The sequence below is a fragment of the Pectinophora gossypiella genome, unplaced genomic scaffold (genome assembly GCF_024362695.1).
Source record: "Pectinophora gossypiella unplaced genomic scaffold, ilPecGoss1.1 Pgos_43, whole genome shotgun sequence".
Lineage (NCBI taxonomy): Eukaryota > Metazoa > Arthropoda > Insecta > Lepidoptera > Gelechiidae > Pectinophora > Pectinophora gossypiella.
In genome coordinates this window covers 627,706-641,829 of record NW_026063253.1, presented here as the reverse complement: position 1 = coordinate 641,829, position 14,124 = coordinate 627,706, and the positions used below count along the sequence as shown (strand labels likewise).

At 38.8% G+C, this 14,124-nt stretch overlaps 1 protein-coding gene across 1 annotated transcript; it reads right to left on the bottom strand.

The window, feature by feature from the left end:
* Positions 1-1,136: 1,136 nt before the first annotated feature.
* On the bottom strand, positions 1,137-4,931 carry LOC126381293 (uncharacterized). Its single transcript, XM_050030794.1, has 3 exons — positions 4,553-4,931; positions 3,003-4,044; positions 1,137-1,198 (listed from the first exon to the last, which is right to left on the bottom strand). The coding sequence occupies exons 1-2, from the start codon at positions 4,722-4,724 to the stop codon at positions 3,008-3,010; spliced, it is 1,209 nt and encodes a 402-aa protein (XP_049886751.1). The 5' UTR covers positions 4,725-4,931; the 3' UTR covers positions 1,137-1,198; positions 3,003-3,007.
* Between the last annotated feature and the right edge of the window lie 9,193 nt (positions 4,932-14,124).

The window sequence follows — 14,124 nt, the reverse complement described above, 5'->3', positions numbered from 1 at the left end:
AACACATGTAGATTTTGAGAGCCCCTAGAGAGAAGTAGGGTCAATGATACTAGGTGCAATTATCAAGAGTTTATTTTATGATTAATTATAGGTACAAAAATAAGCAATTTGACAATCGTATCTTACACTGAGTGTAATTACTATTATAGTAGCTACAACAGTAGTACAGTAATTTGATATTATTTAATTAACATTAAGGAGAATGGTTATCAATGATTGTTCGAGCTAAGGCTAGGTCAGCGTCACCAACAACCCTATTATAAAATCGAGCGAAGGTGGAGGAGTTGTGGCTCCAGCCCGCGGTGCTACGGATGGTATCCACGCTGACACCGAGCGAGTGCGCGGCGCTGGCGGCTGCGTGTCGCGTGCTGTGAGCTGTGAACACGGCTGTGTCCACCCCGCACTCGCCCAGTGTACGTTTGATCCATCGGCTGAGTGTCTGTGTACCTACCGCGTTGTGAGGTTTTTTCAGACCAATGAATAACATTTCCGATGTTCTTAGGGACTCCGTTTTACTTATATAAATCTGAAGCGTTTTCGCTGGACAGATCGACGGTTTGTCATTGAAAAAGGGCAAAAAAAGAACAGGTTGCTTACAGCCGGGCCGAGAAGTTTTTAAAATATCCGGAATTTTGATACTAATGCGATCATCAGACGTTTCTATATTTTTGACATTAATTTTGGAAATAGTTTGCAATCTATGCGCTGTTGTAAGAGCTAACAGTGTAATGGTCTTTTTGGATAGCTTGCATAAATCAAGTTCTTCATTTGGGTACCAAATACTTAGATGATTAAGTACACAACTAGTATCCCAGGTGGCATTGTACTTAGGTACAGGAGGTCTAAGCCGAAATACTCCTTTAAAAAATCTATGTAAGTATTCGTCTTTTGCTAATGTAGGTCCTAAGATTAACGACAGGGCCGATCTATACGAATTTAGGGACCCATATTGGTAGCCATCAGTGAATAAATTAGTCAAAAAGGAAATTACTGTTGGAATTGTAGCTTCATACGGTTCTACGGAATGAGCTTGACAAAAAGACCACCACTTTTTGAGGCATACGTCATATTGTTTGATAGAGCTTTCTGAGAGCGAGGCCATCATGATGTCTAGTGATGCTGCAGGGAGGCTTCGTCTTGATAATGCCGCCCTGATAACACTCCTGCAGCCAGGGTAAGGGACGGCAGTATCCGAGAGCTGTAATGGGATAATAAAACATTGTCTTTAGGTGTGAAAGTCACGATGTCCGATACAAGGAGAGCTTTGAACAAAGGAAACCATGCCTGTGTTTGCCACATCGGTACCACAACGATACCATAAGCTTTGTCCGAAATTATTTTTCTAAGCATTTTGAGAACCATTGAAAATGGTGGGAAGGCATAGAAAAATAAATTTGACCAACAGATGGTAAACGAATTAATAGCAACAGCGTCCGGATCCCTATGCCAGGAGATGTATTTGGCGCATTTTTTATTTATTCGACTAGCGAATAGGTCTATGTCAGGCTGACCGAATAAAGTTATTAAGTGACGAAATGCTTGATCAGATAACTCCCATTCTATATCTGGGTGCGTTTTACGTGACTCTGCATCAGCAGTGACATTGTCGCAAGACCTGATGTATGACGCGAAAATAAACAATTTACGAACCTCGCACCACTGCCAAATCTCTTTAGTTATGTGGTTAAGATGGGGAAACTGTATACCTCCCATACGATTAATATAAGCGATGGCAGTTGTATTATCGATTCGTAGTAATATTTGGCAATTGTAGAGATTTTTCGCGAAGATCTTTAGACCGATAAAAGCAGCCAACAGTTCCAGATAATTTATATGCTGTTTCTGTTCGCTACTTGACCATTGGCCACTTGCCGTTTCGTTATTGCAACACACACCCCACCCCGTTGTTGAGGCGTCAGAATATATATGTATAACATAGTTGTCGTTTCTAATGGGATGCATCGAGTGGTCAATAGAATGCAGCCACCATTGAATATCAGGTAAAAGGGTATCTGGGATATTCATGTACCTATCATAATCGTTGTGGTGTTTTAAATTGAGAAACTTGCACCTTTCTAGGTCCTTGGTATACAGCCACCCGTATTCGATAGCTGGGCAGCTCGACACTAGTAAACCAACGAGATGGGCGAACTTCCTGATTTTGCAACGGCGTAGATGGGTAAATGTTTCTAATTCGGATTTTATGCGTAACCTTTTGTCCGAGGGTAAGCTTAAAAGCATGTTGTTGGTATCTATGATCATACCTAAAAATTTACATGACATTGACGGTGTCAATACACTCTTTTCTTCATTTACAATGAATCCTAAAGAGGTAAGTAAGTTTCTAGTCGTGTCGATATTTGTCAAGCATTGTTGGAAGGACTGACCTATTAGAAGCCAGTCGTCTAAGTAAAGCGTGGAAATAAAACCTGCCTCGCGTAGGATTTTGGCTATAGGTTTCATAATCTTGGTGAAAACAAATGGTGCGGTGCTTAAACCGAACGGCATTACATTGAATTCGTACATCTTGTTATCAAAATTAAAACGAAGGTATTTTTTAGACTCATCGTGAATCTTTATTAAAAATATGCGTCTTTAAGGTCAAGAGTAGCCATAAAACAATTTTGAGATACTAGTTTGAGAGCGGTGCGTAAGTCTTCAAGTTTAAAATGATTGGTGCTTATGAATTTATTCAATTTCTTAAGATTCAATATGAACCTCATTTTGCCGTTCGGTTTGGGTGTGAGAAAAATACTTGACAGAAATTGACCTTCGCAAGGTTTACACTCAGAGATAGCTCCTATATGCAAAAGATTATCAATAGCCTCGTGGAAATGTTGTAGTTCGGACTCCGTGTATACAGGTAACATAGGAATAGAATCTTGAACAACTGGTGATGAGAATACTATTTTGTAGCCAGTGATCCAGGAAAGGATTATCTGGTCATCTGTAATATTAGCCCACTGTCTATAATAATTTGCCAGACGGCCTGCGTACTTAACTGTGTCTAGTAGCGGCGTCGTTGTGGCGCTGGTGGAGCTGCCGGCGCTGGGTGCGGCGGCGGGGGCGGCGGCGGCGGCGCGTGCGGCGGGACCGGAGGCTGCCACGGCATGCGGTAGTAGGTAGCCGGGTGCGCTCGCGGAGCTGCAGGCTCGCGGCTCCGGTAATTCGCGCCTGGTGGCCTGCGTGCCGACGCCGGAGCCTTGCGGTTTAAAGATTTTGGAGCAGATGTGTTCGTCCTTTTTGCTGTATTTTTAGCGCCTGCTACATCAAGTTTTAGTTCGACACCCGATTTTGTCACAGCCTTAGCAGACTTAATAGTTTCCAACAGATTTTCGCCAAATAAAAAGGTGTCAATTTTCGTATTGGAGAGATGCTCCTTCATATCTTTTTTAAGTACTGATAGTATGAAATTCCTCCTGGTCGCCGAATCGCCGTGTTGAATATCGCAGAGTATGCGGCTTAGGTCCATAAGTTTTTGGAGCATTTCATTATTTTTGTCCTTTGAGTTAATTTGTGTGTTGATCACATCACTGAGGCATGAAATGGCACATGCCATTTGTTTTTGTTTAGCTTCAATGCCCTTGTCGCGTTTTTGTGCGGATTCTGGGAGAGCGGCCTTAATCTCGGGGTTAACCTGAGGGGCGCTGATATGTAAACAATTGGCAGGAACCGGGTACTTTGCGAGTAACGATTTTCTATCGTCTTTTTTCAGGCCTTCTTGAGCTGTATGTTTGAGGCGACTAGCTAGTTCTGTACGAATGTCGCTCGCGTACTTAATCTCGGTAAATGGGTCTTCTCCTAAGATTTCCAAAATGTCCTCGTCCAATGCTGTAGGTTCTGCCGGGGGTACATTTTCAGCCACAGTGACCGTCTTCTTCGACGTCGACGGGTCATTAACTGCCGCCGTGACCAGGGATGGGGGCGCATTTGCCGTGATGTTCTCATCATCGGATTCGACAACACTGACGTCGTCTACAAATCCCTGACATGAAGAAGTTTCCGGTAACCAGTCGTCTGGACCCAGAATTGGTTGTGGGGACTCTGAAATGAGTGCCACCAGGTTAGAAAAAGGTAAGTATATTTAGGTCATTAAAATATCTACGGCACAAAAACTTAGTGTGTGTCGAGACATTCCCAGCGAATGCTCTGATTACACACTTATTACATAACGTGAATACGTTGTATGCCTTGTTTATGTAAAATTAATTTCACATAAGTAGTCCAGAATTCAATAAAGTGCACATTTATTCTTTAGAAAAGTAGGTAAGAAAGAAAAAAGTTGTTAAAATATAATTAAACTGAGAACATAATTAATATTTTCGGAATATAAATCTAAATTGAGTTTTTGATATTATTTGGGTTTTAAAATATGAAAAGCAAGTTAGTTATAGTCACTATTACACATAATGTGTGCACTGTAAAGACAAAGTGTAATATCAGTTCGACCCGATATTAATATTTTGAATGCGGTGAAATAACCCCAACGGTTATCTCGGTTGCATTCGTCTGGACATTAGGTACATAAGTAATAAATCGTATAACTACGTACCTGGTCGATGTATGGTACTGCGTACCGTTGTTTCACAAGCTGGAGAAATTTCCGAATCACTATCCGAAACACTGGTTTTTCGATGACGTATTTTTCGTTCTAATTTTTTAACTTTCCGTAGTAAAGTCTCTAAATCGTCGTCAACTTCTTTAGAACGCTTTCTTTTAGGCATTTTTAACGTAAAAACGAACTTTTTAGTGAATTTAAATGAGCTAGTATTAAGTGTCTAGAGCGGTTGAGCACTAAATTGCGAATGACGAGAAACAGTCGATAAAATAGTGTGGTAAGTAACATCTACCCGCGATTCTCTGCTATTATTCAACCTTTTTTATTTACTACCCTTTTCTTTCTCTCAACAATTAGTGCAAGAGTGGTATCACTTAGGCGAAACTACATGTGTTTATATATCTACTAATACTAATCTAGAGGACGAAGCGCGAAGTATAATGATACATAACTGAACTTATTCGCTATGTTTGGCAAATAATTACTATTCTTTTCTGTTCTGTTCTGTGATGGCCTGTCCTATCCTGTTATGTCCTGTCCTGTCCTGCCCTGTCTTGTCCTGTCCTTTTTATCCTATTCCATTCTACGTGTATCTGACACAGTAACATATTAGTAATTCTCTGAGCAATGATAATTTATTTCATTAATAAAAATGAAATTACAAGTACATACACATAAACATAAACTCACGCCTATTTCCTACCGGGGTAAGTAGACTGTGCAATACCATTTACATCGCCACTGACATACTTTTCTTGCTTACTCCACATTCATTGGTTTCATACACGCACGCCAGTCGAGTACATCGTACTGAACCTTTTCTAAGGAAATCCCCTATATGGTCAATGTACGTATGTACTTCTAGGTATGTTTTTATAAGCGATTACTTCAAAGTAAACTTAACAAAAACTAGTAAGTAGATATATCTTACATCAAAATGAATCATCTCAAACTTTCACAATCACACGCACGTCAATAAGTAGAAAATACGAGAACGAACGTTCTACACAGGTTGTTAGTGACATCGTAACGAAATCTTTGCGGGATGATTCAGATCATGATTCTGAGTTGACAACAAGTGGAATTTTCTGTCGCAAAGGTATGGAACTGAAAATATTTAAGAAATAACTAAAATCTTCGTGTATTTTCCGACAGGAAATTTCACTTCAACTCAAAATCATGGTCTGAATTATCCCCCTGAGTATTTGTTACGGTGTCACTAACAGCCATACGTACTTATAACATCGTATCGAATACTGAGGAGAATGACTCAGCACAATATTCTGAGTTAATATCAGGTGGAATTTTCTATTGCAAAAGTATATAATTAAAAATAATAAAAAAACACAATAAAAGCATGAATTTTGCAACGGATATTCACTCAGAATCATGGTCTGGATCATCCTCCTCAGTATTCGCTACGATATCACTAACACCCTGTATATTGGCCCATCTACGAGATTATGATAAAACTTTAATCCCTTTCGGCCGAACTGGCAAACTTCGTAATAGGAAAGTGTCCGTATCCGGTCGATTGTAATAGTTTCGTGAACAATGGGTACGGATCCGAAATTTTCATAATGGACTACTTTGCTCATCACAACATGTTGGATGTCTTTCGGTCCAACTATTGGGTTTGAAGCGAATTTTTGGAGCGTAAACGATAAGTCCGTAGGAACCGTGATAGCCTAGTTCTAGCGTGCAAGCGTTCTACCGCTTGCCTCTCACTTTTAGGTAGCAGATACGAGCATAGGAACAGGACCAAGACCAATGACTGTCGAATTTGTTTTCGAATTCATATTTGGATCATAAATGAAAACATCGTGAGGAAACCCACATTCCCGATAAATGCATTTTCGGAGGTATGTGACCTAACATGTATTAAGCTGACTTTTCCTTCGCGGGTTGGAAGGTCAGACAGGCAGTCGCTTCTGTGAAAATTCGGACCTGGTAAGGTAAGCGGACCCTGTGAAAAACGGGATAATACTAGGGAGATGATGAAATGATAAGTCCGTAACAGAAAGACTTTGTACGTCGACACGGGGCTACTGCGTCGTCGACACCATCGTCGTTGGTCTGTACGGTCACGAGCATTACGTAATAAGTATACACTTTGGTACCATGTCACATTAACTTTTTTGACAAGTTGGACTGTAAGTCTCACTAAATGTCAAATATGTTAGTGCGACAGAGTCCTGAAGTGGGTAAGGTCTTAGTGTAATAGGGCCATTAAGCCATTCATAAATAATATATTATAAATTCAAATTCAAAAATATCTTTATTCAGTAGGTAACATAGTTACGGTCACGAGCATTAATATGTATACACTTTGGTACCATGTCACATTAACTTTTTTGACAAATTGAACTGTAAGTCTCACTAAATGTCAAATATGTTAGTGTGACAGAGTCCTAAAGTGGGTACGGTCACGAGTATTAATATGTATACACTATGGTACCATATCACATTAACTTTTTTGACAAATTGAACTGTAAGTCTCACTAAAGGTCAAATATGTTAGTACGACAGAGTCCTAAAGTGGGTACAGGATATTGCTCATGACTGTTTGCGCCCTAAGGGGTTATTTTTTCTCCCACTGCCGTACGTCATATTACAGGTGAAACGAATTGCGAGCGTACGCAATAAACGGGACGTTTATTTATTTATGCCACCATTATACATTAGAGAATATAATGTGGACTGTCTGTCTGTGTTAAAATGGACGTTTAGGAAAATGTTGGTCGTGTAATGAGTTTGGGAAATGTAGATGAATTGCCTGGCGCTGATATTGAAACTGCCACGGACTAATAATAACATTATTTTTAACGGCCTCTGCAGTCCAGAGGTTGAGAGTTTAGCTCACGGTCACGATCTCGGGTTCGATTCACGGTGGGTAAATATCATAAAAATCACTTTGAGATCACCAGTTTGGTGCGGACATTGCAGGCTGATTACCCGATTTCCTGAAAGTAAGAAAATTCGTGCTTCGGAGGGCAAGTTAAGCATTCGGTTCTGGCTGTTACTTACTTAAGTATGTATTCAGTTGTTATATGAGCCATGTCAGCGGTTTTTGCGGAGGAATAGTAATCCTGGCACCAGTGTTGATGAGGACGGTCATTGATGAGAGAAGAAGAAGATTATCTCTCTCTTTCTCTATCTCTGTTTGCCAGGAGATTGATAAACGGCCTCCATGGTACAGTGGTTGAGCGTTCTGCTCGCGATCCGGAGGTCCCGAGTTCGAATACCGGTGGGGACAAATCACTTTGTGCTCCCTAGTTTGGTTAAGACATTGAAGGCTGATCACCTGATTGTCCAAAAGTAAGATGATCCGTGCTTCGGGAAAGCAATTTAAGTTGTTGGTCCCGGTTACTACTTACTGATGTAAGTACATAGTCGTTAATTGAGGCACGTCAGGGGCCTTTGGCGACTCAATAATAACCCTGACACCAGGGTTGATGAGGTGGGTCATTCACCTCACAACCCGCACGATAGAAGGACAAGGAGATTTACGCCAACCACTTTAGAGACAGTTTAGAAAAATATTACTACATAATGATCTGTACATATATAAAGGCGTGTATAGCGTATGTATGTTTGTATGAAAAAGGGAATTTTCTTGACAGTTAGGACCATGTCATCATTATCATCATCACCAGCCCATTAAAGTCCCCACTGCTAGGGCACGGGCCTTCCCTATGGATGGATAGGGAGATCGGGCCCTAAACCACCACGCGGGCCCAGTGCTGATTGGTATATTAACGTCTGCTAATGTAGCCGAGACCAACGGCTTAACGTGCCTTCCGAAGCACGGAGGAGCTCGAGATGAAAACTTTTTTTGTAGTCACCCAACCTATGACCGGCCTTTGCGAAAGTTGCTTAACTACAACAATCGCAGACCGTCGTAGGTCCATGTAAAATGAATATATCCCAATTTGGGAAATCACAGATACATTATATCGCGAGAAAACAAATTCCTATAAACGCATAAAGTCAAGCTGAAGGCATAAGCTAGTATATTTACGAGGGCGTTGTGCGTGACACTATCCTCACTTTATTTAGGGGACTACTATTTTTACGATTATACTAATATTTTACTATCGGGGGCTTTTTACAAATTCTAGGGGCTGCATAAAATTCGCGGGACGCGGCGCCTCTCGGCTCGCCATAAAAGTTGGCGATTTGATTCGAGACCCGATTTATTTCTTTTTTTCGTATAGAAAAGAATGCCTAGGATAATAGGACTGCGAAAGCGGTATATAAAAAGAAGGTTGATGGTAGGGCTCGCAGAGGAAGACCTAGAAGGACGTACCACCAAATTGGAGATTTCCTTAGTAAAGTATTTACTCTGACCCGGCGTGCGTGTATGAAGCGATCTGTTATAGAATGCAAATGCTATTAGAAATGCTTACCTTTACCCAAAAACCACTAATTCTGTATTTCATCTAAATTGTAATAGTCAGCACCTTATTCTCCTAGCCTCCTCTTTCCACGCAATCTAGTCAGTCTGGATCCCATCCACCACGCGGTACACAACTCTATTCCAGTTTCTGTCTTTTCTAAATCTGTATTTCAATTCCAAATTCAAAGTCCATATAACAGATCGATGAATGTAGAGAAAGCAAGAGAAGTGTGTCAGGATCGAATCAAATGGAATTCCATAGTTTCTGCTTACCCCGGTGGGAACTAGACGTGAGTTTATGTATGTATGTAAAAGGATATCTAGATAATATGTATTTGAACATCGAACACTCAAATGACGCCTTAGTATTCATAGGAAGAAGTTTATTAGTTTGTTGTGGTAGTAAATAAATGTTTTCAGTCAACGTAATCTTTTAGAAAATTCATTTCCCTACTCTTTTGCTTTTGATTTAAAGTACTGGTACCATTTGCAAGTATCGCAAACCTAAAGCAAAATAAATTAATAAAGGATCTAACAATGGCTAACCCAGTTCATCTCAGTGTTATAAACATCCAAAAGGCAAAGGTGAAACTCGCAAATAAAACCTGGAAAAAATTACCCATTCAGTGAAGAGAGACAGAGGCCGCGATGTTATGCATATCTTAAGAGTTAAGACTACGAAATCTGAAGCAATGACCTAGAAAATTCAATTACCCCCTCTCGCAATTCACGCATTCTAATGTACGAAGGGAGGCGTGTTACAAAATCTAATCAAAGTTTATGGTCGCCCTTGCGGTTTTTGCTGCTTACCTTGAATTCGGGTGCGTTCACAGTAAGGTATTTTTTACACCGCCAGGGTGAATATAGCGAAAAACATCGATCTCGAAAAGACATAAATAAAAAGATTTATTACTTATATTATCTCGATTTCTTTGGCTATTATTTCACTTGATGGTAAGCAAATTGACTTAAGATGGACTGTACTTTAAGCTACTAAACTATTATGACATAAAAAGTAAAGTTTGTTTGTTTGCATAATAAGTACTTTTTACAACGCTGAGGTGAATATACCAAAACCCACCGACCTCGAAAAGACATAAATTAATTAATAAAAAGATGAACTACTTATATTTTCTTGAAAATATAGCCGCGTTTGGCTTCTATTACACCGTGATCGTAAGCAAACTGTTTGATTGTTCTTCATCAATTTAAGAGCCACGCTCTTGTTGATGCAGCATTTTCCATGCTACTTTTTTAGGGACAAATAGGGCAGTGGTTTCCCTCTTACCGTCCGCCCCGCAGTTCTCTGTCTGACGCAAGTGGGATGGCGCCCAGAGTAGTCTATTACAAAGCCGTACTAGTACTCCTGTCCTCCGCCTCTGAATAGTACTGACAGTTACTGCTGCCCAGGTCTGTCTGTTAGATTGTTAACGGGCATTAAAACACATACCATGTTAAGTACAAAACGAAGATGGAAGATAATAGGCCGTTTTAATAGGGCCCATTTTGTTGACGGGCAGAATCACGGTCGCGGTATCCTGTCGTATAAACGCTTCGTCACTTGCTGTCTTGTTGGTTACGCAAGCAACAGGACGCCAGCATAGGACGCCAGCACAGGACGCCAGCGGAGCTAACATGCGCAACGCATATATTTTATCATAAATTTTATCGACATTAAGTTTGTTTTTTTTTTCCTGACATGCCACGTTATTCGTATTTTAACAGAACGACAAGACTTATTTGGGTTCAGATATTAGCACCAATCGACAAAATCGAATCCATAAAACGACCGTGACAAAATTTTATCATGTTGCACATTGTTAGCCCTACAGGTGTCGACTGTATAGTTTTTGTTAGTGACACGACGGGGGTTGTGCCATCATGGTGTCCTAGAGAGATTCAATTAGGGTCAATCTTTCCGCTTCTTCCCGCACTGTGAACGTATCCTTAGACTTTATGCTAAATCACCTGGCTCAATATACCACCGAATTACATTCTATTGTCCAACTTAAAATGTACAAGGTGTTGCGTTCGCATTCGAAATGGTTTATTTGAATGAGGAATGAGAATTTTTGTTTCCGAAGAATTACATTTTGAACGTGATTTGATGGGGTTTTGATCATAGTTTATAATAATATATATTTGTTATTAATCTTACACGTGACAATAATATAAGACTATTTATATAATAAAGTTGTTGATGTTTTAACGGGTTTGATCTTGACATGTTACTTACTAACTTGTACACCATCATAGTATTCAAATAAAGAATGTTGAATATATTAAGAATATAGAGGTAATAGGAATATACATCTATATTTCTAATTAAAATTACAGTGTTTGTGTACGTGCTTTCTAAATTGACAATAAAATAGTTCCCAAATAGTCAAATCAGTTACTTTTTACTAAACGTCAAAACACGAAATCACTATACAATTTTAATGAAAAGGCAACATGTGACGTTATAGAAAAATGTGACATAGTGTCGCACTTATTTTTACATTTTTCTTACTAAAAATCATAAAAAAGTTAAATAGAAAAAAGAAAACGTTATTTGTCACCTTTTGATCTGTTTTTATTTAGCAAGTAAGTAATCAGAATTTCATAATTTATCTTTGACCTAGGAAACTACTCAGTTGTTGCTCGATCGATCTAAAAGGTCAGTGAATTATGAAAATCGGGATAGGTACGAGTAATAACTAAATAGCTTATAGTTTGATATATCTTCTTCTATCGTGTGTGTTGTGACCTGGTGTCAGGGTTACTATTGAGCCGCCAAAGGCCCCTGACATGGCTCATGTAACGACTATTTACTTACATCAGTAAGTAGTAACCGGGACCAACTGCTTAACGTGCCTTCCGAAGCAGAGATCATCTTACTTTTTGGACAATCAGGTGATCAGCCTGTAATGTCCTAACCAATCACAAAGTGATTTTTGTGATATGTCCCCACCGGGATTCGAACCTGGGACCTCCGGATCGTGAGCCCAACGCTCAATCACTGGACTACGGAGGCTAATAAAGAAGAAAAATATCAAGTAGAATATAAGAAAAATGTGCACGGGTACAAGTTGTAAGAGAACTTCAAAGGCCATAACTAAATTACAGTTAGTGCTGCCGATATGAGTCAGGAGGTCGGGACTTTCCTCTTTCCACAGTTTACTCTTGAAATGTTCTCGAGAACTTATTATAAATGGGTTGTTCTTCTTTTTTATCGACAATGATCTGTCCTTCGTTCTGCTTCTGATAAGTTATGTTTTAGAATTTTATTTCATGTTTTGATTGTCCAAAAATATAATTATCTTATTATACTCAAAATACAAGCAAAATACTAATCGGTTCCTCAATTAGTTATTAACGTAGCTTGATCGTTTTTCACAAAATTATGTGACAGAGTGGTAAATTGAAATGCTGTCTCCGATGAAAAGGGCCACTCTGTCACAATATTTTTTGGAATGCGCCTGCAAAGAAAAGTATGTTACCAAGATGAAGAGAACCACCAAATAGTCCTCTACAGACACATCTTTATATGATGTTTTAAAATATTTATTGCCGTTATAATTTTAAAGATGTTAAATCCGATAAATCGAGAAAATGTCTTTTTATTGTCGATAAAAAAGAAGAACGACCCAAATATGATTTCATTACTTTCTTAGTAATGCACATTTAAAACGTAATGGACGGGAAAGTAGAAAAACCAAGGGAAGAACAAGAAGAGGTATATGGAACAAATTAAAGAGAAGGCGAACGTTGTGTCTTGTAAAGAAGTCAAATAATTCGCTCTTGATAGGCAAGAATGGAAAAGCAAAGCATGGTTCATAAGTTAATGATGAAGTACATATATTATACTTCATTTAAGATTCATCATCATCAGCCCATTAACGTCTCCACTGCTGGGGCACGGGCCTTCCCTATGGATGGATAGGGAGATCGGGCTTTAAACCACCACGCGGGCCCAGTGCGGATTGATGGTTATTAACGACTGCTAATACAGCCGAGACCAACGGGGTCATTTTAGATTACAATTTAGAAATTTGACTGTGTAACTTAATTTTAACTTAAATTGCTAAGTACAACTAAGTATGATACAAATCTGTCTGGTATTAAATGTGTTCCTATAGTTGTTAAGTAAGTAGCCGTTACATGAGTCATATCAGGGGCCTTTGGCGGCTCAATAATAACCCTGACACCAGGGTTGATGAGGTTGGTACTCCACCTCACAACCCATACGACAGAAGAAGATAGTTATTGAATAAATTGTAGGTAATGTACATACATTGATTTAAAGCATGTATTGCTGTTGCAGTTTCTTGTAATTTTTTCTTCTCAGCCATAGCACCTTGCGAAATGAAATAATTTAAAAAAATGGTAAATTTTACCTGCATCAAGTTTATCTATAATAATTACGTTGAATTAATAATTTTGATTTCTGACTAAGAATGCGTCCACTAACACTTTTATTACTAAAACGTAAAAAAATAAGAAATAATATTATTTTGTTGAATGCAATATTAGAATCTATTTTCTGAAAATAGTTCAACTATGCAGACGGTCGAACTACGTATTTCTAATGCCATAATTCAAATAAACACGGTAGAGAATTAGCAGGGTTCGCAGGTAACGAAGGCTGGTTGCCGAATTCAGAATTTAGATTCTAACATTGAATTAAACAAAACATTAATTATTTTAATCATTTATTATTTTGGGCGCCTCCATTGTGTAGGTATGTAATGTCTGTATTATTTGTCTTTTTGTCTTTGTTTTTTTTTTTATTTCTGTAATGTAAGTTTGTAAATGTGGCGTCCAATATGGAAATAAATATTTTCTTTCTTTCTTTCTAATTATTTCTTTTTATACGACTGACTTAAAGTCAGTTTTTTTTTTCATTTTATTCTTTACAGTATCGCGTTTGAGTAAGTGATGATATAGCCTAAGATTGAACATGCTTACACGCACTCAATTCACTTTAAACTGGAAAATTTCAAAATTTTATATAAGTAATGCGTTGGAAAAAACATCAATAATCTTTTCTCTTTGCATGAATAAGTAAATGACATAATAGTATGCAGTATGTATGTAAGAACTTATACAAGTAGGCAAAGGGACAGTCTGTCACGAAAATAAAGTCTGAGCATTCCAACAATGTGGCCACATACTTGACGAAAGA